The following is a 27,695-nucleotide window of genomic DNA, read 5'->3' as shown; positions in this document are numbered from 1 at the left end:
CTGCTCTGTGGTGTTGATTTGGGGTAGCATCGGATGTGCTCTAGCTACGAAATTTGGTGGAGGTTGGGGCACATGAAATCTCCAATACCCAGAAACAGTTTGGGAAAATTCTAAACAGATAAGGAGATATTAAAATAATTAATATTTTTAATGGAGTCCCTAAGTCTAAACTTAGGGAAAATAAAATATTAATGTGTATTAATATGAATTTGTGTTAGAGTGGTCCAAAAGACATGGATCGAGCTAGATCTAATCTTAGTCGTTGATTAGGGACTTAATCTTGGCTGTTGAGATGTCAACAGGAAAAGTATAAGAGGAGGCTTGAGGGTCACTTGGAGAACACACAAGAGTGATAAGTCATTCTATTCTCTAGAGTGGGGTTTGCTAAGAGAGATAGAATCAGTGATTGGAAGAGTAGCTAAGGGGCATTGAGTACAGAGCAACAGAGAAGGCAGAGATTGTGCCGGGAGAGTGATGCAGAGCCAGCAAGGGCTCACGTAGGGCCACGCAGAGGCAGCCAAGTGTTGCGCAGAGCACTAGAGAGGCCAACGTGTCTGACACAGAGGCCCAGAAAGCTGGCACAGGGCCTCCTGGGGCTAACGCAGGCCAAGAAAGGCTGGCGCAGGGCCAGCGTGAGACAGAGAGGGGCTAATGCAATCCAGATTGGGCAGACGCTGGGGTTGCAGAGTAGTTTTGTGCTAAGGAGCTGCCGGAAGGATTTTCTGGGGTTTTAGCTAGGAGATTTCTCTCAAACTGTGAGGTATAGCTGCTAAGAAAATTCTCTGTTGGGTAGGCTAATTTCAACACCCAGATTGTACTCTGATATTGCTTAATAAGAAAACCCTCAGATAGCTGCACCGGTTTTCCCACATTCAGTTTTTCTGGGGACATTAGTCCAAAATAATGGTGTCATGTGGTGTGTTTGTTCTTGTTTCTTTTAGTTGTTGATCTATAATATGTTGAGCATGCACTGGTGTTTATTTTCAGTATTTACTTTGTAAATAACTTGTTAAAGAAAAATAACAAGTAGGTAGGAATAAATCAGAAAAAGTGCATGAAGGGTTTCTAAACTAAGTAAACATAGAAACTTCAACATGTGGCTGGTCTTGCACTGTCCTGCTGGATTTTCTATTGCGTACTATGCAAGCTCGCTAATTTCCCCTGAATGTTGGTGGAGACGATGTAGGTCTCATCCAACCAAGGCCCCAATCTAGCCTTGAGGACAACCTCTTTCTTTTGTGTTGTTGCCATCTGTGTAAGCAACTGCTTCGCCTCCTGCAGCTTAGCAAGGCGTTGTGCGGTAGCAACAATGTACGCCGTTGCCCTTCATCATACTGTGTTTGGAGCTTGTGCACTTCTGTATTCAAGAGCTGTAGGGTGGGATCTTCCTGCAGAGCCATGACTACCTCCATTGCCTGATCAAAAAGCGCGGTGCAGTCTACCACCACGGTATCCACTGTCGCAACTCCATCCTTCACAACGGCTTCGCGTTGTTCCCTGACCTTTGGCGGAGTTAAATGCTGTGACTTCAACTCCAATTCTGTTATCTTCAAGTTCAGCTCGAACTGAACTCTGGTCACTTTCGTCTTGGCGTCGTGCACACCTGCAGCCAACTTTTTGATTTTCGCCTCCAATGGCGCTTCCTTCGGTATATGCAGTTCAAGGACTGTTCGGCAGGCTTTTGCCACCGCAACTGCAAGTTGGGCATGTTGCGCCTGAGTTTTATTTTGTGCCTCCAGCACATCTGACTTCTCAGCGAACCTCTGTTCGTTGTTCACTCTGTACTCACTGATGAGGCTGAGCGTGCGCTGTTCCCGAGCTCTGAACTCTGCTAGCACCTCTGCCTGTAGCGTGTGCAGGTACTCATTGGGGAGCGCGGCCAGGTTGAGGCCGATGTTCTTCAAAGAACTCACTATGGCCTTGTCAGCGGCTGCCTCTGCGCTCAAAGAGCCCTCTGGCAGCACAACTGCCCGGAGATCCAACGATCGGACCATCTCTGTTGCCTGAGTGATCCCCGGTGCCAAACTTGTTGATGCAACACTGATCTACCCTGCTCCTACCTGGATCCTATTCGTCTTAATCTGCAGCTTGCGCAAAACCTTTTGAATGGTGCTCAGTGCTTGCTGCTGCTGCTGCAGCAGTTTTGCTGTAGTATAACGTACCTTGTCGCCTATCTCATCAACGTCACCTTCTGTCAGAGTAATTGGGTCCAGAGACGGCTTAGTAGCTTTCAATTTCTTCCGCGGCCCTTCCTTTCCTTGTTCTATGTATCTTTTGACTCGGAAGGGAGTGTTCTGCTCCTCCTCCTTTGTTTGGGGCAAATGAGACTTTTCGCTGCACCAGGAGCCGCGCTCTTCCTGTTCGGCTTGCTGCTTCGCGGAATGCTCCACTTCCACCTAGGCCTTCTCCTCGGCCTCTTCTTTCCGCTTCTCAGCCAACTGCTGGACCTTCTGCTTGGCCGCTTCCTTCTTTTTCTTCTTCACGGACTTGCTAGTACCTGCAGCGAGAGTGGATGGAGAGTGCCACTCTGTCGGCCAACGCTTGACAACTTCCTTAATAGCGTCATCTGTGGCGAGGTAAGGTAGGTCAAACCATTTTTGTTGCGGATCCTTCCATGCCTGGGTGCATACATGGTGGAAGTCGGCTTTAAACTCCGCATACCTTGACAGCTGCTCAAACACGGTTGGAGACAACCATGGCTTCTGGTTGATGGCCATGCAAATGCTTGCCTCCATCAGCACCCATAAGACTTTGGTCTTTGTGACGCGCACAACGTCCTTTGTTGCCCATGGGGAGCCAAACTGTGCAACCTCCGGCAAATCCTTATCCACAGGAGGAAATTGATTGTCCTTCGACAGATCCCAAGCGACGAGCACAATGGAGCGCAACAACCATGAATAGTGGAATGTTTTGCTCTCGTCCTGCACCTCTCGACAGTTCGCGAGGAACTCGCTACAAAGGTAGTGCGCTCAGTTGAACTGTATGCCCTCCGCGCACTAGGTAGCCAAAAATACCATAAGCGCCGGAACCTCGTCCACGCCGCATTTTCCCATAACTTTGCCCACAAGGATCTGAGTGACAATCTTCATTGCGGGGTCGGTGATTGAGGTTATAGAGTACCCGTGCGGCTTCTTCTCGAGCTTGAATTTATCCTTCATTTTCGCTATGAGGTCGCGCTCGCTCGTCTTTCCGCCAAACTCCTTGGCCAGATTCAACCCTGAGTGCGGCAATAGCGTGATCCGATGGATCAGCATATCAGTGATGGGAATTGGCACGCTCAACCATAAACAACCGTCATGCACTAGCGTTAGCAACTGCTTGATCACAATCAGATTGATGTTGGAGCGGTGGTAGTGGGGCACCCATAACAGGTTCAACAACTTCGACTGATTCACTTCGCAAATCCACCCCACCAGCTCCAGCGCGGTGACACCTGATTCTTTGTAGAACACCCTCTTCATGTAATTCTATGTTGCCAAGTGGGGGAACCTCTCGTGGTCCGCCAGATCCCAGTCTTCCAGCTTGAGATGGGGAATCTGCGCCAAGCGTGGACCTTTAAAAGTGATGTTCTTCGGTAGCAGGGGTGTATTAAGGAGGAATTTTCCTGCATCTAGGTCCTTAGGGACCTTCACTTTCCCCTTGTGCGGAGGGATGTAATCTGGCAACTTGGATATTGGATCCACCCCCTCGGTGTCTATGTCCTCTAGTGCCCTCTTCAACCTCCAAGTCCACCACTTTCCCCTTCTCTTTCACGCTCGGTTTGTCTTTCTTCTGAGCCTGGGTGGCTGCATGCTTCCTCGATGACTTGCGCACCAGCATGGGCTTCTTCTGCTTGTCCTTCTTAGGTTTGGGGACTTCCCTCATCGGCATCGGCTTCGACCTAGGTGACCTCGGCGCCATAGGCACTGCAGCTGGAGTCTCCATGCTCATCACCTCTGGAGCAGCTCCTTCAGAGGCGACAACCCCTCTAGTACTAGTAGTCTCTCCTGGTCTAGACATCGTGCTGAGAATAAACCACTGGGTTTCCTCGGGTAACTTGTCAAATACAGAACTAGTGACCAAATCAGCATAAACTTGAGGATTCATAAATAATCGACAGTTGAACACTGAAATTCTAAGGATGCAAAGTGTTTTTCGCTGGACGGCCACGCGTAATTTATAGGCGAATTCGAATTCAAATTTGACTGTTCCCCCCAAAATCTGTCCATAAATGCTGAATTGGCAGCAAATTTCCAAAGATTTCACTCTTAAATTCAACCTTAAATGCCTTAAATGCCGCCCCCCGCTCCTCTTAACTGTCTTTTGGCAATCAAATCATGAACAGTGACTGTAACGGTTACTTTTTGGCTGCGTTGCGCGGTCTCTCCCCCTATAGCGTAGCTCCCTTCGCGCTTCTTATGGTACTGTGACAACATTCATTTTCGCGCAGACCCCCTGTCTCGTAGCTCTATCAACCGGGCAGTTTAGTTTATAGTCCCGTGCCTCCTTGCAGCTGCAAGAATTTCGCTGTTGTTGCCCCTGTACAGTCCTTCATAGGGTGTGCCTCCACCCATTTGGTCAAATATTCAGTCGCGGTGATGATATACCGCGCACCTGTTTTCTTGCCTGGAGGCTGAATCGGTCCTACAAAATCAATTGCTCACTTCTCAAATGGCCGCAATGACACCTGTGGATTCAAAGGCAACGCATCCCTTTGCTATGGCCTGCCCGTCCTTTGACATGCGTCACATGCCCTACAATGTGCTTTAGAATCCTTATGCAGTGTCAGCCACCACAACCCGATGCACAAAATCTTCTGCGCTATTGCTTATCCTGCATAATGCCCTCCCGCAGCTCTTCCATGAGCTTCAACAAGGACACTGTTTCTTTCAAAGTCAGGCACATAGCGTCGAAGTATTTCGTTCGATCCCATTTTATATAAATGCCCTGCAATTACAAAAAAGTCTGCTGCACGCACCACCAATTCTTTCTTCTATTGATTGGTGTATCCCTCTGGAGCCGTCCCTGTGGTCAGAAAGTGGATAATGTTCGCAAAGTGATTATCCACTTTCTCCAAATTGGTAGGCTCGTCTCCTATTTCAATGTGCGACAAATGGTCTGGCCCTGCATTTAACCTTCCTGGCTTCACAATCACCTCGAAATCATATTCCTGAAACAACAACAACCATCTACATATTCTCCCCCCAACACAGGCTTATTGACTAAATATTTCAATGTAGAATGGTCTGTGTATATCTTAAAATGTTCGCCTAGCAAGTAATGTCTGAACTTCTGGAGCACGTACACCATAGCCAAGCCTTCACACTCTATCGTCGAAAAATGCTTTGCAGCCTTAGACAACTTCTTGCTCGCAAACGCTATAGGGTGATCTAGTTCTCCCTCGCCAGCCTGTGTCAGCACTTCTCCTAGCGCAATACATGAGGCAGCTACATGCACATCGAACTCCGTCTTCCATTCCAGGAAGACTAGGATCAACGTGGTGACCATTTTCTCCTTCAGTACATCCAGGCTGCGCTGACATTCTTCGTCCCAACCAAATGTAGCATCCTTCTTCAGCAGCTTTTACATAGGTGCGATAATCTAAGCATAACTTTTGATGAACTTCCGATAATATCCAGTATGGCCCAGCGTAGCATGCAATTGTTTAACACTTCTTGGGGCTTCCAAATTGATTATTACCACGATCTTAGCAGGGTCCACCATAAGTCCTTGCCTGCATACCACATGACCCAGCAAGATCCCAAAAGGGATGTAGAACAAGCATTTCTTTAGGTTTAGCGCAATTTGATACCTTCAGCATGTATCCAACATTAAGCACAGACTGTCTACATGGTGCTTAACTAGCCCAAACACTGTCTAGTCATCGAAATAGACCTCCAAGAACTTGTGAATGAACTCCTTGAATGCCGCGATGACCATGCGTGAGAAGATCATCGGCGCATTCTTAAGTCCGAAAGGCATCACTGTATACTAGAAACATCCCCATTCTGTCGTGAAGGTGGTCTTACTCCTGTCTTCTGGCGCGATCTTTATCTGATGGTATCCAGAGAACCCATTAGTGAATGAATAGGCCTCCTGCCCGCCAACATTATCCAGTACTTCATTTGTGAATAGAGTTGGAAAAGGATCATGAATGCAAGCATCGTTGAGCTTCCTGAGATCTACACAAATCCTTATTTCATCCTTTTGCTTCTTTTCTTGGATGACCATTGGACTCACCCAATCAGATTCCTCCACTGGTTCAATAATACCCGCTGCAAGCATCTTGTCCAACTCCAAGCGGACCTTTTCCTTGTATTTGGGATTAAGGTGATATGGCCTCTGCTTAACAGGCTTCGCGTCCAGTTTCAAAGTTATTTTCATCACTCCCAAATCGCCTATGATGCCTTTTAAGTCTAAAAATTTTGTGGGAAATAAATCCTGATATTCGTGGAGCAACTCAACGACTTTATCGACTGTAGCATCATCCTAATAATCCCCAATCTTCGCAAACTTCGGTTCCGCTTCTGTACCAATGTTTACCTGCTTAGTTTTCAGTGGCGCGGTGATGTTGGGGTTCTCTATTTGTGGTCCCTCTACTTCGCGATGGCCTTATGCTTCAGGGATGTTAATATTCCTTGGATCCTCATCCTCTCCTTTAGTAGTCATATTATAGCATTCCAGCGCATGGCGCAACTGGGTGCTCCAATCCAATTGAATCAATTCCAAGGGATCCTACGGAATTCTGAAGATTGCTGCCTTAACCTCCTGCAACGCTTCATCAATACTTTCGAATCCGTCTTCAAAGATGAGTGTCCTCACGAACCCCTCTCTTAAGATATCCTATTCCGCGGTGTGTGCCGAAGCTCTGTTTCCAAATACCAGTTCATAGGGATTATGTCCAAAGTGTGACAGAAAATATGCACCCACTTTGGCTGCGGCTTTGTTCCATAAACCTTAGTCCACTTTGTCAAATGATCGCGCAGATCATTTCTCCCGTCATACTTCTTAGTCAACCGTACCTTAGGGCGACCAAATCACATCCTCATCATCTTCCTATAGTCACGCCATTCTTCAAAGCTATCTTTATGCGTACCCCACCACCGGGCAAGCATAGTGCGCACCACCAAATCCAACGCTTGGAAGTGATGTTTCTCGGGCACTTCCTTTTCAAATGCATCCATACATTTATCTACATCAGTTAGACCATCATAATAAGGCAAACTTCTTACCTTGGATGATACACCGCGCAGCGATTTAGTCATCATATTACATCACAGTGTAGATACTTTATGTAACCTATTCTGCCAGTGCTCCAATTCTTCGTTCGAATTTGATGTATAGGAGCTTTCACGGTCCCATGCAATTCGTCCATCGGCTGTCAGATTAACCCAATCTTGGTCTCGCGCTGTTATCTTATAGATTTGGTCCAAATCATCATCGCTTTCCTCATAGTCGCGGACCGGTTCAGTATAGCGCAGTCCTTCTGCGGGGTCCAATGGTACTACCACGTGGAGCGTTTTTCTTTCAAACGACATTGTCCGCTTCTTCAAATTGATGACCCCATTCATGTTGATAGCCCAATCAATTCCAAGGAGCGCAGGATATGGATTGCTGTCATCAACAATCTCTATTACTTCAAAGTCAGCCAATGCGCTTGCACCTTCTATATCTACAGTTACCCCATGCAATCTCCCCATAGGGATAATCTTCTGTTGATTTTCCATTCTTAATTGAATTGAAGACCACTGCAGCGCAGACCTCCCCATTTTTTCCCAAGTCTGTTTAGGCAAAACATTTGCATCTGACCCTAGATCCAAAATAACTTGATCCATCTCGTATTCTCCTATTTGCGCGGTGAGCCTCATCTCGCGTCCTGTTCTCGTCTTATGTCTACCGATCTTTTTGACCATGCGATGCCCATCAGAAACATTATCCCTACCAGCACATTTATTTATCAATTCTTGTAATCCTTTCACAGCCCTGCTATCACGTAGCAGTTTCATGCAAGTCTCCAAGAAAGTAGTAAGCATGGAGGGGTCAACTTCTTCGGATAGCCTATCTTGACTTCCTGAGGTAGAGGCTTCAACGAAGCTTTTCTTTGCTTCCATGAACGTTTCCTTTGCGCGCTCCAGATCAAACCCAACTTCTTTTTCTGGAGCCTTGTGAACCCATCCACCTTCTTCAGGCTATTTTCCCTTATTGTCACCAGTCATCATACCACTTCGTAGCACGATATTGACATTGGGATCCTCTTCGCGAGGCTTTGCCCTCATCATCTGCAGGTTCTGGGTAGGCTGCACCTTCTTCTCCTGCATTTTAGCTATCAATATAGGGCATTCTTCTATCGCGTGGTCAAATTGAGTACAATACCGGCATGACGGGCGTGTCTGGCTTGTACACTCTCGCGCGTAGTGTCCTGGCACTCCGCAATTATAGAAAATAACTTGCCCTCGACCTCTACCAGGTCCTCCTCCTCCTCACCCTCGTCTGCATCCCTGATATCCTCTGTGCGCTCCCACGACGCCTTGATCCAGAGGCCGAGTTTCTGTTTGCATTCGATACGTGGGCATTCTTTCCATCATCAGTTCATAGCTACCGCAGTTACGTTCATCGTGTCGCACTAATTTACAGAAATTGCAGAATAGTTGTTGCAGAGTTTGCACAAATTTTTGCAGTAAGTGGCAATTGTCTGTTAAATGTTTCCCTACTACTTGACAGATAGTGCACCATAGCGCGGGCCCTATACTTGGTCCATCTTGAGCTTCCTGCCTTAGGGGCATTGGCCCTCCTCCTGCCATATAATTTGCGAAAACAAGGCAGTGATCCTTATCATGCCCCTAGCTTTTACACTTGAGGCACCAAACTTCTTCACACACTTCTGGCTGAGCCGCTTTTTCCTTCTTCAAGCTCTGAAACTCCAAGTAGAGGTTCTGCAACTCCGCATGAATTTGTTGAACTCCCAACGTCGCGTCCTGGATAGGTGTCTCATGTAATCTCATTGCAATCTCCAGTGCTTCCGCCTGAGTCCCTATCTTTTGTTGTGACAAAGCAATCCTTAAGTGAGGCAGGAGCGCGACTATAAACCAATCGCAGTGCTGACTGTATGTGAGATTCATATTGGCTTTGCGGATTCCACACTTTAGTCTCTGATCCAACTCCCAGGGTGTCTCACCGATTCTCATCGCGATTTCCTTGAATCCCACTACTGATTGCGTTTTGGACTTAGGCCTACCAAATTCCTTATTCAAAGCAGTCTGAGTGTCCGCTAATGATGCCAATGGATTATCAGTGCAGTACTTAATGTACCATGTCAACACGCGATCTTGTAGAGCAATAACCAACTGCGCTTTCTTCATATGATCATCTGTAATATTTTGTGCTGTCCACATAGCCTTCGCAACGAACCAAAACTGGTCTGGGTCTTCATTTCCCAAGCCCTTGAAAATGGGAAACTTCATCATATTCAACATGTTGAATGGTGGTGGAGGTGGTGGCAGTGTGGGCGAAGGTGTATGCTGTGGAGGTGAAGGTGGAGGTGGTGTGGGCGGATGAGGTATTCGCAGAAAACCCTGCCTTATCAACTATACAATGCTTCATGGTGAAGCCTGTATTGTTCCCTCGTTGTTGCTCAAAGGAGGTTCTATCAACGGGCTGTATTGGGGACCTGTTCTCTCCAAATTTCTAAAGAATCGTCCACTTCGCGTAGATCCAAACATCAAGGCAGTGGCATAACCCGCTTTTCACACAAGAGCATTTTAATCCAAGTATTCAAAGATCTTAAATACTTACCTCATGGTCCCTTCAAAAATCGTCGCTCCGCTTCGCTGTAACTGACTGAGGTATCGACTGCGAATTCTGTCACGAATCCTCTTATGACTCGATCAAGCTAGTGATCAACAGCGCGCGCGGGCTTTTCTTCAGAAGCTTCCAACCTCTGTACTAGCTCTGAGGTCCACACTATTGGATCGTCAACCCTCCACCTTCCTTGGTTGTCTGCCAATTTAGCGATCCACTCGTATAGTTCGATCGGGAAAGTGCAAAAGAAGATCTCGTGTATTTCTGTGGATAAATATCTGTCCAACCACTATTCTTTCGTCAGGCGCGGATTTCTGTTTTCTTGCGCTACAAATTCGTGGATCTTTCTATCCAACCACTCCTAAATTTCTTTCTTGGTCGGATTCCAGTGATGCGACATCACACATCTCTTTATGCAGATCCCTGTCCTGGCAACGGAACCATTTGTTGGCTTAGTGGGTCCTGACCCAGGTTCAAAGTTAGTTGCGCCAAACAAATCCCTACACTACTGGCCCTTTCGACATCAATTCGCGAGGCACAGACTGGAGTCTCACCCGAAGCAGTATGGGGGGATGCTGGAACTAAGTTTCCACACCCAAAGATGAGCGTGATGTCGTTTTATGCCTTAAAGCTTCCTTTGCGAAGATCGATAAGCCTTTATGGTATATCGATCTAACTCCCTTTAATCAACCTCTAAACCTCCGCAAAGGGTTACGACGATCTTTCGCTGACCTTGAACAGACTAATCAGCTACTTACACGCATCAAAGATTACACTTATCCTGACAATTATCCAGATCAGCTTAAGTGTTCAATAACTTCAACATACAATAAGATAATCTTCACGAAAATAGTTAACAACAATTGCGTTCATATAACAATATAAATCATGTAAAGTCGCGCATCAATACATCATTATTTCATAAACCCATTATAACATAAGGCACATTCATATAAACAGAAGTAAAGAGATAAACACAAGTATTTTTGCAACAATCTTCTTTATTAATACTCAATTCTGCTTACAGACTCAAGACTTCCCTGCGCACTCAGCTGCGGACTCTACTCTAGGCCTCTGCGCACACAGCTGCAGAGCCTTTCTTCCTACTCTTCTCCACTAACTCTTTAGACTTCTCCCATAGACCAAACTTCATTACTTGCCTTAGACATCCTAAGACACACCTATTTATACAATCCCATGGTCCGCGGACCATGGGTAGATCTTCAAAAGCCGACTCAACTTACATAAAAGAAGGGTAAAACCCTTTATGACTCTTTAATTATCTACGCGCTCCGCGACCACAACTTGCGGAGACTTTACATCTTTATACAACAAAACTTGGGCTTTTGCCCCAAAATTGACCCTAGGGGACCCTATCGCAACATCCTTCTTGAACTTCGGACAATCTCTCTTGTAGTGCCCTTATTCTTGACAACCATAACATTGGACTTTTGACATATTCTTCTTATTTTTATGAGAACTAGGTTTCCCAAACTTTCCTTTTCTCTTAGCCGTGGCAACAAATGCTTGAACTTGTTCAGCTGGTCCCACATTGCTTTTTGCTTTCAGGCTAGTTTCTTCAATTTTATACAATGACCAAAGTTCATTAAATGGGGTAGCTTCCTTCTTTCCATAGATGCTTGATGTAAAGTTGTCCCATTCCTCGGGTAGTGCATTGAGCACTATGGTGGTCATTTCTTTATCAGACATTATTTCTCCCAACTCTTGTAGTTGGTCTCTTATTTCTAATACCCTCATAAAGTATGAGGCTATTCCATCTTCCTTTGATATCTTCATCTTGTAGAGTTATTGTCTTAATGATAGTACTTACGGAAAATGATTCTACTAGTTTATCGTATATTTCTTTTGATGTCTCCAACTTTAATACATAAGGTATGAGGGGATCCTTGATGGATTCAATGAGAATCCTTTGAGCCCTTACTTCCCCTTTCATATACTTTGCTAGAGCTTGAGCTTCTTCCTTTAGAGGCTTAGTAATTGATCCCTTAACATGTTCAACGACTTCATTTTCTATGAGGATCAAATTTGTCCTCTTCTTCCATGCAAGAAAGTTTGATGACCCAACCAATTTGTTGCTTTCCTTGCAAAATGAAGTCATTTTGATAATAGATTCAGTCTTAATATAAAGGTACTTACTTGTCAAGTAAAGATGCTCCTTGATGACAATATCTTCAACTTGATGCCTTCTTGAATTTGATGATGATGTTGATAATAAAAGATGTCTTCTTGATGAAGATGTCCTCCTTCAAAAGTGATCCTTCAAAGAGAGGGAGATCACCTTGATTCCTTGATGATGATGACAATGCCTCTTCTTGCTTCCCTTGAATGTAGAGATTTCAAGATGCTTCAAAGTGTAGTCCTTCTAGGTAGGGTCCTTGAGATCTTCTTTGATGATGATGGTCAGCTTCCCAAAGTGAGAAACCCTTATTTTGAAAAGCTGGGGTTTTGAGGTCTTCTTTGCGTGTACTCGGTCCTTGTGAATGTCTTCTTGATGGTAAGATGTCAATTAATTTTTTTCATCTTTCTTGATACTCCTTTTGATAGTCCTTCTAGTGCTTTGGCCATTGAGTGTCCTTTTAGCCGCCTTTCCTTGTCTTGTCACCTTAGCTCTGAAACCATGTTGAGAAATCTAGGGGCAACTAGATTATGTGATTTCTCTTACTTTGATAACTGCTTGTGATGCATTTTTTCTTATCTTGATTAGATTCTTTTTCACCTTAATTATTACTATGTTTTTTTCATCAAACAACTACCAAACCATAAAGTACAATGAGACAAAAGGACACAAGATATAGATGATCAACCAAAGCCAAAACCTCTCCACTTGAGAGGAAAACCTACAAGAATTCTTCACTTCTTATAGAATCTTCAATTGACGAATTCCAAGACCTATGACCCTTGACCAAGACTCGTCCAAGACCAAGTCAACCTTCCTTCTTGATTTGCACAACTTCTGGCAACAAACTTCGACTTTCCAATACCTTCTTCAACAACTTGGACCTTCAACAACAATTTTTGCATCTTCGACCTAGTAGATTCACAACATCGACCTTGATGCAGCTTCACAAATTCGACCTTGCAGCTTCATAGCTTTGACCTAGATGCGGCGTTACAACTTCGACCTTGCAGCTTCACAACTTCGACCTAGATGCAACTTCACAACTTCGACCTTGCAGATTCACAACTTCGACCTAGAAGTAGCTTCACAACTTCAACCTTGCAGCTTTACAACTTTGATGCAGCTTCAGAATTTCATCTTGCCTAGTAACTGTAGAAACCCTAACACGAGAGAGAGAAAGGCCCAAAACTTCAATCTTGCTCTTCTTCTTCTTTTTTGTCCCTTTTCCAACTTCTATCTTAGGAGACCGAACTTGCTTGTGTGTCTCCAAATAAGGTCAAGTTCCTTCTTTTTTATAAGCTTTTGAGGGGTACGAATTGCTATCTTTAGGCCAACTTGTCCCTTCATGTAGGCCGACTTGATCTTTGCACCATGACAAGGGGCCTTGGAGGGTCTTTTGACTCAAATAAATTTTATTTACAATATGTAACATGCCCAAAATGGTCTTTCATACATGAAAATAATTCAATTGACTTGCAAACTCAATGACAAGCCCTAGAAGCATTGAATGGGTGCTTGACCTAAAAATAAATCTCCATTGAGCATGAAACCCATGCCTCAAGAATAACAATAATAAATTTATTTTTCTCTTTTCATTAAATACATAAAATCATGATTACATATGTCATTATGAAGACCGTACCTAGTTACATATTTCAACACCCTGTTACCACTCAAACTAGCAGGGGTCCTAAGAGGGGTTCCTATAGAGAAACTACTAGGTTAAGTGTTAACAATGAAGCAATAGGCCATTGTCACCTCAACTAAAGTTCTCTGCTCTTTACAGACTTTCACTGATGGGAGGAGTTCCGGTAATAGGAAAATCACTAGGAGAAAAATATCAATGGTGTGTAGGTAGTGATTCCAAGAGCCTATTCAAAGAAGAGACTCTAATAATAGGGATTGCTTTCTTTGAAAGCAAGATGAATGGTTCTCCAAGAAGGGCTAGAAGGAGACCTGGACCTAGGGTTGAGGAATATTTCTTGATAAGAAATGCCCTAGACCAAATAATCCTAGAAGAAATAGGGTTTCTAAGCAATCCTTGTGAAATTGGAGTGACAAGGTTGTGGGGCCACAAAGAAACCCTAGTGGACCCAAACTAGGTCAAGGGTTCAGAGTGAAGCTTCAAAAAAAGGGTCTTGACCAAGTGAGGGAGAAGAAAAGGATCAAAGAGAAGAGATTTGACTTTAATGTTCAATAGAATGATTCTTAATGAAGCCACTAACCAAAGGAAACCTAGGGAGAAATGGTCTTTGAACTAGGGCTTGGCAAAACTCAAGATTCAACCATTTGAATGGCTTCAAAATTGGAGGACCTCTCATGGACACACCAACGCAGTTCTAGACCAAGTTTCATCAATTTTGGATGGCTACAATGGATTTTGTGTGATGCCCTAGGAAACCTACTAGGGTTAGGGCTTAGAAGAGAGAAAAGGAGGTGAGAAAAATCTTTGTTTTGGTGATCACCTAGGACTAGACCAATGCCTAGCCTATTGGGAGAATGGAGTCAAGGATGAGATTGATTTTAGGGTTTTTTCTCTATCAAGGAGCCTAATTGCAGCTTTGCATGCCCTAGTGAAGTAGCTACCCAACTACAAGAAGGATTTATACTTCGATTTGTCAAAATAATGGAGTTTCAAGGTTGAATCTTCAATGATAACCCCTAGGAACATTCGCTTTTCATGCCCAATGGATAACACATGCAATAGATCAAGCTTACTTAGTGATTCAAGATTTCCACATAAGATTAGAGCACAAGCAACATCATGATGTAGTATTTCATACATTAAACATAAAATGAAATTTTGCATAAAAGAGAAACTTACATAGCGCAAAAAGTATATCCATCCATAATATTTGCAAGAGAGAAGCTCCAAAATAGAATAGCATCAATCCAAGCAACAAAATGCATCCAAGAATCTCCAATTCGTCCTCAATAACTAATGCGAAATTCTCAAGAAGAGATACCAATCCAAATCCAAGTGATAATAAAATGAAATGATCATCACATCAATATATATCATCCCTAAGGGGTTTGATTTGCCTAATAAGGCCTAATAATGCCCCAACTAATAAAATAATGTGCAAAAATAACATTCCTTGGTGACAAGCCCGCCAAGATAGCTCCATAATACAAAAGTAAGCCTTTCTAGAGGGAAAAATGATAGATACAATAGGTCAAAGGGCCATTGAAGAGGCCTAGTGGAGTCCAATGTATGCCAAGATGGATGAATGAGCTCCAAACATAGTGATAAAGGGGGTGGCCCCTTGATATCCAAGCAAATGATCTGTGGTGCCCCCATTGGCTATGGGGTGCACAAAACATCCTCACGGGTCCCCAAATGGATTGATCAAGCCTGTATACCATCTGTAAGGGCTAGAAGGATTATGCAAGCCCTGCAATTGTCTCTCATGGTGAGACACATCCTTATCTAGGCCCTGGATCATCTTGCCAAGTGCGTTGTGCAAGAGTGTAGTTGATCGAGCAAAGTGGTCTAGGTGCATCATCATTGTCAAATAAATGGAACGCGAGCAACTAATGAGTGGTGTTGGAAAATCCAAGGAGTTGGCAGTTAAATGATTTTCCTTATTATGACATTAGCTTGTGATGTGTTCATTATTAGTATTAGATTTTTTTAATTATTTTTTCTTATCATCAAGATTAATGCCAAGCAACAAATAGAAGAGAACAAAAGATGTAGGCACACTACTAGGGCAAAACCCCCCTCGAGGGGAAAACCCAGTCACAAATTCTTCCTTCAGTAGATTCAAAAGAGAAGTCAACCAAGACCCTTACAATCTGAACCAAGAAAGCCTCCACCATCAAGTCAATCTGGTCATGCATCAGTTCCATGGCTTCCTATAGCTGTCAGTCTTCTTCACACTTGTCTTTGAAGAGAGCACCTCTACAAACAATCCGAACTTCTTTATCTACTGTAATAACATCATTATAATAGGACTGAGATACTGTGAGAGCATCACTGTAATAGCACCGAATTGAAGCCATAGTAATGCGAGTTTATCTATGTAACGAGCCCCTCCTTCTGAAGTAGCACCGAACTGAAGTCATCATACTGTGATATCCAAACTTATCACTTGAATTATGTCTCTGAAATTATGTCTGAACTTCTATGTAATCACCGAAAGTAGGCACTCTAAAATCGGAACTTGAGACAGTGTTATGCCAAAATCACATGCTTGTATATATAGTGGTATGCCCATACTAAATGAGACGACATGAACTATGAAGATATGCATCTTTGTTGTAGGCCGACATGAATTATTTTATGACTATTCCTTTGAGGCCGACTTGAAGGAGTTGTTGAGGAGACTAACTTGATGACGGAGGAGCCTTTTAACCAATAAACAAATTGACTTTGACAACACCCTAAAGCCTACAATGGAGGCTTGACCTAATACAAATGATCCAAGCATGAAACTCATGCTTTAATAAGTCAATAATAAAATTCTTTTTGTTTTTCTTTTGACATATATATTACATTTTGACAAGTACAATTATGAAGATCGAACCTAGTTACATTTTCCAACAAGTGGAACCGAAGGAACCCATGATGTGGAAATCTGCTCTCTGCTATGGTGGAGGCCCCTGGCTCTCAACGCTTACCCTACAAATGCCAATACGACCCTCTGGAGTGCTTGGACCCTATATAGGGAGACCAAACCCAAGATGAAGACCCACCTACAACCCTGTATAAGATCCAATGTGCCCCCTCACCTTCCAGTACAACAAATCATTAGTGCATTTGAGTAAATAAGCTTACAAATCATGGAACCAATGTTACTTGGGAGTAGGAGCGAAAGCGGGAAGTGGGAGCGAAAACGGGAGCGGGAGCGACATTTTCAGAAGCTCCTGGTTTGGGAGCGAATCCCGGAGCGATTTTTAAATATATATATATATATATATATATTTTTTATATTTTTTAATTTTTGATACATATATGTCAACAAAAACATGTAGAATGATAATTAGATATAAAAAACATAAAAAAAACATAGATTGATCATTGAACCATATCGCATCAATCATCTAGAAGTTATAATCTTCTTCAACCATGTCCACAAGTTAGTAACATACATATTACAACTGAAACATATTGAGTCTCGTGAATCATGATTCATCAAATTCAATCTTAAAGTTTCAACTTCAAGCTTTCAAAACTGAAAATTCAATATATAACATTTATCATCATTGATCACCAAAGTTGTACTTGTAAGCTAAGTTTAACCATTACAAGAAATAATATGTTAGATATTTCTAAGTTCTAACTGTTAACATGAAATGAAATGTTATAAAATGAATTATGAATAATGAAATGAAATGAAACAACTTTAGTCTTTCACGAAGCATCATATTCATAATTCACAATCATTACCAATGAGTTATAATTGCCAACTTCAAACTTCAAACTTTCATCGTCACAGTCATATATTGTTTACAAAAAATATCATTATGATCTGAAAGAGTCAAGAGTCAAGAGTCAAGGACTCAAGACTCAACAATTATGAAAACTAATAGAAACTAGAAAAGACAAGTAAACTGTAAATCTACATGTGGCCCTTGCCACGAGAGTCTCCTGTATGAGCAGGTCGTGGTGGTCTTCTAGGAGTCTCCCGCACAGACCGACGACCAGAACTAGAAGGCACATGCCCTCCACGTGAGGGTGTAGATGAAGGTGGTGACAGCAAAGGAACAAGACTCAGAACTCCAGCACTGCTACTGGATGGTGGAGGTGGCATGGCTGCTGCAACTGCTTCATCTTCATCCCTTATAAGCTCCTCTTCCAGTGCTTCAAGATGTATAGTGCCATCCTCCAAATTGTCATCCTCTGGGTGGTTGTCCCAAATTTTATATGTGGGATCCTCATAAGCCCAATCACAGTAATGACTCAACAACCTCAAGTTGTAGTGCACATAAACCAAGCTTTCTGCTCGGTTTTCATTGAGTCTGTTTCTTTTCACATTATGTATGAAGCTGTAGGTTCTCCAACACCTCTCTGCAGAAGAAGTATTTACAACTTGTGATAGAACTTTTTTTGCCAATTTTGGCAAAAGTCCCTGGTCGCCATATGTTTCCCACCATGTGAGAGAATCAAATCTGTCTCTATCTTCCATTGCATGGAAGTTACCAAACAAACCAATGCCACTGAAGTATCTGCCTATTTCAAGGCGCACAGTTTCACATTCCTCCCTGTCAGGTATCAACTTTTATAATGCTTCCAAATATCCTCTAGTTACCTCTGCATCTAAATGGGGTTTGGTCCTAATCCCACCCCCTGGTGCAGGTTGGCCCAACCAAGATGTAGAGTAGTATTTTGGCGTAAGCATATACGCCAAGCAATGTAGTGGAAGATTAAGTTTATTCCACTGTACACACACACACAATCGTGAATCAGTTTGTACAAGTCAGGATCTCTGTTATGAACAATATCTTTTATTTGCCCCAACATGGTATCCATCTGCTCATACACCTCACCAATCACTGGTTTATCTATATCTGCAAACGGAATCATGTGATAAATGGGCTTGGTGAAATCCAATACTTGCCTCACAATTGACCAAAATATACCATCAAGAGCAGCCTCCTCCACCAGTTCAAAACCTCGCCTGTCAGCTGCATTTGTAGCCCTTTCCTTTAATACCTGCCAATGTGGACTTGATACCATGCTAGCCAATGACTCTCTTACCTTCAAAAGGCGCCTGAAGGTGAGGTAATAGCTACCAAATCTGGTCTTCGTAATCTTCAACAACTCCAATCTTGAGTGACTGCGGAAAAGGCCATGGGTATTGCTATGATTTGTAATAAATTTTATCATTTGTTTGCCTTTCTTGTACAAATCACCAATCCATTTGTATTGTGCATTTTTGTTCTTGACAACATCATGCATCAGAAGGTTCAATGTGTGAACCAAACACCTAGACCAAAATATGTTGGGGTATTTATCCTCAATAATTGCTCCCGCTGCCTTACAATTAGGAGCATTATCAGTGATGACTTGGATGACATTGTATGGCCCAATACGGTCAATTGTTTCAAGTAATGCTTCTGCAATGTTGATGGCGGTCTTGAACTTGTCTGAGTAATCATATGCATTTAGAAAGATGGCACCACTAACAGACACAACAAGAACACTTATCAATGGCTTGCCTTTTACATTTGTCCATCCATTAGATACAATGGACACCCCATGCTTAGTCCAAGAACTTGTCATTCTATTCAAAGAATGTGATATTTTTGCTTTTTCATGATCAAGTCCAATGGTTCTTGCCTTGTCATACCCAGGGCTCTTGTATCCTTTAGGGGCACCATTTGGCAGAAACCATTTCGTGCCAATAAGGTGAGCGAAGAACATTGAATGGTATCCCACATGCATAGAGAAACCTGTAAACCTTTGAATCCACATCATTCCTACACCCCTCATCAAGGAAATATGATATGGTTCAACGCCTTAAAGCTGGTGACCCTGTGCCTCCATATCCACTGCCTTGGGAGGATGTTGAAGGAGTTCTTTGTGCTTGCGATTGTGATCTTGATTCAAAGAAACCCCTTGATTTTTTAGATTTGTATTGGGCTTTCTCCTCTTCCCTTATGTATTTGGCTCTATCTGTTGCTGACACAGCTGCACAAGTTTTGATTCCTATTTGTTTATCTCCATCCCATGGCCTTTTCCTGCAGAGGTGTTTTCTGGCACAGGTGTATGAACCTGTGTAATTATTGTTGCAATGGGGGCAATGAAATTTAGTGGTTCCACCCCCTTTCCCTGCTTCAGGCCTGTTAACATATTTCCACAATGGGGTTTGGTCTTGTTTAGTTTTTTGAGAGTCATGTTCACCCTCCTCCAGCTCCTCCTCATTGGGGTTTTCATCAAATCCACTTTCTCCAGCTTCTTCATCCCCCTCTTCATTTTGGCCCCTCCGTTTCCTACTCTCCAGCACCATAATAACCAGAAAAGGGACCAAGAAGAGGAAAATGCCAAGAAATATAGCCAGGTCCATGATGTTTGATATTTGTAGGCTTTTGAATCTGCAAAATTTAATGGGAATGGGAATGGGAATAGGAATGAGAAAATTAATTTAATTTATTTAGATTCATGATTTTTTTACTAAATAAACTAAACTAAACTAAATTAAACTAACTAAACTAACTAAATTACTAAATTACTACCTAACTAAGGTTTAAAATACTAAATTACTAAGTTACTAACCTCCTTGCAGGCTTGCTCCTTGCTCCTCGGCGCTCGCTCCTCGCTTCTCCTCGCTCCTTTGCTCAATCTCCTTTGCTCTCCTCAACTCATTCAAGTCACAATGAAATATTTTTTGCCCCCCAAGCCCTTTTAAAACAATTTTTTTTTTAAATGAAATTTTTTTTGGTGTCCGCGGAAATTTTTTCGCGCGAATCGCTCCCGGCGTCGTGCGCGTCGCTCCTGGAGCGAAAATTAAAAGCTCGGGAGCGATCGCTCCCTGATCGCTCTCGAGCTTTAATTTTCGCTCCGGGAGTGACGCTCCTGAACTCGCTCCCGATTTTGGTAGGGGGCGGAAATTTTTTTATCGGGAGTGCGCTCCTGCTCGGAGTGCGGATTGGGAGCGGGTTCAAAATGGGGGGGGAGCGCTCCCCCACAACTTTGCATGGAACCAAGTGGACACTTCACATAGGCATGCCCTTCCATAGTGGGCTTTAGAATGTACAAGTGTCTCCAAGTGCAAGAAGAAGGTTAACCAAGTACCCTATCAAGTGGTTTCAACCTCCAAGGGGGGTGACATGTATTTCGGGGTTAGAAGGCCCACCTTCAAATATACAATCATGACAGATGGGCGAGGGAGCATAAGGCTGGCTCAGGTGGCAAAGATAGTGGCACATCAAGCTATCCGGTGGTTGCAAGGGGCTGTTGGATATGAATAGAGGACCATCTAGGAGAAAAAAAAAATTCTCCTATGGATACACCCACAAGACCACAAAAATAAAATCCTTCAATGCAAACTCAAAGCCATGATATGGTTGGAGAATAGCACAACACCACCTAAGCAGGGAGGCCCTTCAAGCTATGGTATCAGCTCCTATGGTAAAAAACACTTGATAGAAGATGATTGTCCAGAAATTGAGGATAACGTACTCTTAAGGAGGGAGTAAATGATAAGCATGCGATAATAATTTATGTAAATATTATATGGTCACATTGACATTGTATTTGGTCCTGTTAACAGTTGTAATATATGCACAATTAGACAGCACTGCAAATATCACAAAATGGAAAAATGTAATTACAAAGGAGTTTGTTGCAATAGAACATGTTTGTACACACTAGTTTCATTAGGCATATCAACATCAGTACAAAATTGGTGGGAGCTGATATCTACCATTAAATTATACAAAAGTAGTTGGGTAATTCAGAAGATGATAAAATAGTAGTAGTTAGGATCAACTAATAAAATATACAAGTTATTTGAGTTTGACAATATATATGTGGATCAAATGAATGTTGATCAATCATCAAGCCTCGTCATTTCCTCCCAACTTAAAGGAAATTGTCACCAATTTCTAATGTTGATGGGGGAAACTCCGCTTGAATACTGACTGGGACAACCACTTGGCTTGAGTTGGAAGAGTCTTTTTGAGGCCAAACCAGGGGTATCTTTAGTGAGACAATAAATCTGATCTAGTGTGACTGTTCGTTGGGGTTCACACTACATTTTTCTGTGCCAGAATAAACTGTATGTTGCTGGTTTGACCCCAAAACCTATCTTGGCTTAAACAACCAAATATATCGAGACCGATTGTTATCAAAATTCACTAGTTTGAAGTGGATCATGAAATCTTTCTTTGTTATTGAATACGACAGCAATTGAATTTGGAAATATATCTGTATTGATGGTTATCAAATTCATTTACATACTGCTTGAATTGATTAAAAGCCAGATTAACTTCAAAATCAAACAACAATCAAGTGAAGGCCCTTATGATACTTCTGTCACATATATCCAAATTCCACTTTTTCTGAAACAAAACTAACCTCAAGCTTGTACTTCTGAAACTTTTCTCGTTGATCTTCACGATGGTCCATGGCACCTTCTCCAAAATCCGTACTATCCTCATCATTTTCTTTTTGAAGAACTATGCTAATACTCTCTCCTGTTCGAGGAATATATCCAAAAGCCTCACACACGAAACCAGAAACTGTCTCATAATGATATGGACTCTGCAAACAAACACATTTAGATAAGTGCTAACTCACACAAATGAAAATGATTTTCTTTCTTATAACCATTAAATATGATAATATTTTCCCGTGTAACAACAGTAGGACAGCAAGTAAAGATTGCCTAGAATCACCGATGCTAGATCTACAGCAATATAAGTCATATTTATACTAGATCTACAACTATGCAAGTTTCAAATAAAATGAAGTTGCATACTAAGTTATTGAATTATCATAAATAAACATGAATAACGAGCTGCATTCTGTGGAAAACATAAACTACTACTGACCATATACCCACCAAACAATGTGATAAGTAAGGTAGATCAGAGAAATAATGAAGTGAAAAAAAAAGCATCAATTGGAAATGAAATAAGCAAAGGGCAATGCCTGAAATCTATGCAGTTGGAAGCAGAAGCTAGAAGCGTAATTTTCAAAAAGTTTCTAGGAGTGGAGCATTTTCATATAATACATATTTTAATGTATTCTGAGGCATATATATTCAAAAAAAATATGCAGATTGCTCAATTAGCTGCAGAAAACACAAAAACATAGATTTAATCACTGTATTAATAATGATCATTAAAGCGTCAACCATTTAATATGCATATAACATCAATAATCTAGCACTTATGCCATTGTCATCGAATGATCAATCGTCAATCACAACATCAACCTTTGTTGAAAAATGCGTAACTAGGTTCGGTCTTCATAAATATGAAATGTACTTTTGATTCTTGTATATTGTAAAATGAAAGAAAAATTATTATTGTTATTTTTGTAGCATGGTTTCGTGCTCAAGGTATTTTATTTTACATGTCAAGCACCCATTGAATGCTTCTAGGGTTTGTCCTAGGGTCAAGAAATCAAAAGAGTCATTCTCATATGAAGAAGACCCCATCGGGCACATTGTAACCTGTAAAAATAATTATTTTTGTATTTTAAAGTGTCAAGTTATCCTCCAAGCCCAAGTCCACCTAAACTAAGGCATTTCATCCACCTTGGAATCCTATATATAGCAGTGTTCCACGGGGATTCGCCCCCCCCAGGGGTCTAGTTTCCTCGCTCCCCCGCGCTTCGGGGACTTGGGGACAAGTAGGGGACGTTTCCCCACGCTCCCAAAAATGAGGAAACTCAGGGGGACGTGCCAAGGGGATGTTTCCCTTTCCTGAGGGGGCATTTCCGAAAAGGGGGACGAGGGGGGATCGAGGGGGGGCGTGAGGGGGGACGTGGCACACCTTTAATGCATTAAAAACCATTTTAATTAACTAAACAGTGAACCTAATCTTTAATTAACAGTTAATTAACACTTAGGGTTTTGGAAAATCGTTGTTTCATGTTATAAAAATAGCAGCCTGAACCATGAACAACACACTCACAGCCTTTGCAAGTTTGCTGAGCGCTCCACTCACAACGTTCGATTTCACTGTTCAGATTCATCATTCCAGAACTCCTCCCTCCCTCTCGTCGAGCGTCCTACAAGCAGCAGCTCCCATCGAGCATCGTGCGAGCAGCACCTCCCTTCAAGCATCGTGCGAGCAGCGCTGCGTGCGAGGAGCGGACTGCTACAGCCTAACAGGTTAGTAACAGTTCATTTCATGAGCATTTGCCACTGCGTAACTGCGTTTAGAGTGCATCTAAAGAATGCGTTTGGATATGTTTGTGTATATGAACTGTTGTTCATTGAAGACGTGTTCACTGTTTCGGTGTTTCCAAGCCCAAATTCTTCTGAATGCATGGCAAACACTGCCCTTCCAAATTTGCCCATGTGATGGGGTTCAAATGTGATATAACTTATAAGTCTCCAACAGATCAATAGTGCGCATTGTTTGGTGTGTCTTGACGGCTGTTTTTTTTAAGCGACAATGCTATCGTAACTAAACTACAGATGGAGGTTCCATGTTTTGATATTTTCTTCCAGCCATCAGTTCTTCCGTGGAGTCACCATGGTTCCGTGGAGCACCTCTGCTTTGACATTTTGATTTTACTCTTGCGATGAGATCCAAAACATAGAAGTCACGCCAACTAACCTTGTGTCAAAATATTTTAATTTCAGTATGAATGCAACTTTCTCGAAAGAAACCAGGTTTCCATGTTTCACTTATAAATTTAAAATTTTAAATATATTCTGCAGGTTTTCATATGACGGCCTTGTCTACGGCCACACTGGTTTTCAATGTTCATATAACGGCCTTGTCTCGATTTTAAATATATTCTGCAGGTTTTATCATTGCACAGTACAACAGCCCTTTCCGAATCATTGGGCATGTGAATGAAGTTTGGGCAATCATCACAGCGTCTGTCTCAGAGCAGTGTCAACCAAACTTGACTGTGCTGAAGAGTGTGAGTTGAATGCAGCTTCTCAATGTGTATATATTGTAATGACCCTTTGCAAGTACTATTGTGGAATCCATGAAAAATAAATTCTCTCGCTCTAGAACTTTGCTATAGTAACTTAAAGTTTTAACAATACAAAAGATGGGGACCTGTGTATACTTGCTGGCTTGTTTGTATAATCTCCAGACTCCTGTAGATCCTTACGCGATATTGTTATTTAGAACCTATCTAAACTAGTACCAAGGGCATATATTTAAGTTAAAACTTTTCATATGACGGCCTTTTGTCGGAAGCTATTCAATTTCATAGATGAAATGCATTCGTATTAAAAACACAGCTCTATAAACCAAGATTTCAATGGGATGTAACTTACCAGCCAGTCATTATGTTACTAGTTTTAATTTTAAAGCCTTAAAGGAGGTTGAAGGTCTGGATATTTTATTATTTTGGGCATATCACTTACATCTTTAGGATCTGATCTTCAATACAAAACTGTGCAAGAGGAAGTTTGTAATGGTCGAGGTCTTCTATACATCTGAATTCACTTGCTATCAATAGACCTTGTCATGATTCTCGGTCTCCCTTTTAGAGCAAAATAGTGGCATCTTCAGAGATCTGAAGCAAAGTTTGTAACTAATTCAGGGCACGTTGACAGAGCTGAGAGATTTATCATTTATGTGCAGACTACAGAACAATTGAGCATAGGTTTAAAATTTTAAATTATATCCTTTTCTTTCCTAAACGCAGAAGGTATTAGAGTCTAGACTATTAGTTGAGTGAATAGATTATAGAAACAGTTTTAACTTTAGGAGCAAAGGATTTTTTTTCATTTCTTTTTTTATCATTATGTTTTGACTCTTTCAATTCAAACCAAATTGTCATAGTGGACTCAATTAATAAATTATATTTTATATTTATAAGTTTTTAAGACCCTGACGCTCCCCCACGTTTCCTAAAAAATGGTGGGGAGCTTTTGCATAGGCCGCTCCTGCGCCCCCTTGTCCTCGATACCTAGGTGGAACATTGATATATAGGAGGGAACTCGACTTCCTATGGACATAATTAATCATCTAATCATTCAAGCGAAGGAGAAGAACGACAACGAAGAAGGAAGAAGGACAAAGACAAGTGTTTGGGTTACTTCTCTCTCTTTTCACACGCACGAAGGAAAGGAGGCTAAGGGTTTGCTACTGCAAGATCGAACTTGGAGAAATTGCAGAAAGAAGGTCAAAGGAAGGTACATTAGGTCATTCTCAAGCCCTAGAAGGAGAAACTCAAGTGAAGGTCAAGGGAAGCCTTGTAAGCCCTAAATTTGCTCACATGTGTGGAGGTGGCAGTTGTTGCAGGGGCCAAAAATTTCAGACCTGCAGTAGAGGCCAAAATTATGTAGCTAGGGGTCGAAGTTGTGTTGCTGGAAGAGATTTGACTGGGTTTGACTTGAACAAAGGAAGCACATCATCAGGAAGGTTGGACTTGCTCTTGGAAGGGTATTGGTCTTGATCTTGGAATTCGTCAATTGAAGAATTTATAAGAAGAGAAGAGATTTGTGCGTTTTCCTCTCAAGTGGAGAGGTTTTGTTCTTAGCTGGCAACCTATATCCTGTTTTCCTTTATACTATTGATGTTCTTGTTTTTGGTAGTTGTTTGATGATAAGAATAACATAATAATAAGAGAAGAAGCTAATAAGTAAGAAAAAGTGAAAAGGCATCACAAGCAGTTATCAAGTTTAAGAGAAATCATACTAACTATAGCCCTCTAGATTTCTCAGCAACCTTCAAGTTTTCAAAATATAAGATTTATCTTCAACAAATTGTAACAGATATCATCAACCAAGAAAATGAAACAAAGAATAATATTTATTACCAAAGAGTTGTAAGCAGTAATAAACAATTCGAAGGTAGGTTTAGAGTTCAACTTTCAAACCAAAAATTGTCATATAATTTTTAAAATATAGCCCCCCATGTTGGAAATGTAACTAGTTTCGGTCTTCAAAATTGTTATTGTACTCATTTCAATATGTATCTTATGTAACAAACAAAAGAAGAAAATAAAAAGTTATTATTTTAAAAGCATGGGTTTCATGCTCTTTATTGTTGGTCTTCTAAGGAAAAGCATGTTCTTCGTGCTTTTAGGGTTTGTTAGGTCATAGGATTTATTGTCACGAGTCAAGAGAATCAACATCATGTTTATAAGACCCTTTCGGGCAAGATGTATCTTGTAAAAATAATTTATTTTGAGTCTAGAAAGCCCTAGAAGCTTCCTAGTCCAAGTCGGCCCTAGCAGAGACAAGTCGACCCTAGCAGAGACAAGTCGACCAATAGAGGGGTATTCGACCCACATAGAAAGGTATAAATAGAAGCAATTTTACCTCATTCACTCACCAATTCGATCTGCAATCAAGGAAGTTAGATCTCTAGAGCGAAGCTAAGGAAGAAGGACAAGAAAGGAAAGGAAGTAGAGAGTAGCGTTGGAAGAGAAGAAAATTGAAGTATTTCCCTAGTTTTCTCCCACATGTGTGAAGCTGCAGAGTTGTTGCAGGGATCAAAGTTGCAGGGGCCAAGATTTTTGAAGCAATTTAACTGCAAGTTCGAAATTCTATACTTGGGGACCAAAATTCTAAATTTGACGAAGTTGTGGAAGAGTTTGTCTCTGGTTCACTTGATGTGACTTTGACCTAGTTGGAAAGTCATCTTGAAAGGCTGACTTGGTGCTGGAAAGAGGCTGTGATCTAGGGTTTTGGGTCTTGTTGGTCTCATTTGAGGCAGATTCTATAAGAAAAGAATTTTTTATGGGTTTTCCCCTTGGAGGGGTTTTGTAGCTTGGAGCCTAATATTTGTGTCCATTGTTTTTATTGTTTATGATCTTGATATTTCTTTGATGAAAAGATCTAATAACAAAACACAAGAAAATAATTAAAGTTCACAAGCAAGTATTAAGCAATAAGGAAAATCTGAATTAATAACATTTTGCATTTTCGAACATGGTATCAGAGCTAAGGTGAGCAAGAGAAGGTAGTTGAAAATCATCTTGTGGACACAAAGGAGGGTTTGTTTGGGGTTTCTGTAGCTACAAGGGAGGCTGAAATTGCAGGTATGAATTACAAGGGATTGAGTTGCAGTATCGATTTGCTAGAAGAGCTTATATTTTGTTTTGACATCATTGATCTTTCAGGGGTCTGTCTCACTCAAAGAAGGAAAACTTTTAAAGGATTATCTTGTACCAAATCTAGGG

The 27,695-nt window shown here is 41.7% G+C and overlaps 1 protein-coding gene across 2 annotated transcripts in view; it reads right to left on the bottom strand.

Moving 5' to 3' along the window:
• LOC149140254 (DUF21 domain-containing protein At1g55930, chloroplastic-like) overlaps positions 1–27,695 on the bottom strand; it is a 401,995-nt gene that overhangs the window by 59,473 nt on the left and 314,827 nt on the right. For both annotated transcript variants that reach the window (XR_016264118.1, XM_089446847.1), the window contains exon 13: positions 21,942–22,127. Coding sequence is in view for 1 of the 2 variants with exons in the window: in XM_089446847.1 (XP_089302973.1) it covers positions 21,942–22,127 (186 nt within the window). In the remaining variant the exon portion in view is untranslated. The remainder of the gene's footprint in view (positions 1–21,941; positions 22,128–27,695) is intronic.

This window comes from Pinus tabuliformis, chromosome X, assembly GCF_031772625.1.
Source record: "Pinus tabuliformis cultivar Carrire ecotype Pingquan chromosome X, CPIR1, whole genome shotgun sequence".
In the NCBI taxonomy this organism is placed as follows: domain Eukaryota; kingdom Viridiplantae; phylum Streptophyta; class Pinopsida; order Pinales; family Pinaceae; genus Pinus; species Pinus tabuliformis.
Note: the sequence above shows the minus strand (reverse complement) of the source record. Positions and strands in the feature narration are given on the sequence as shown.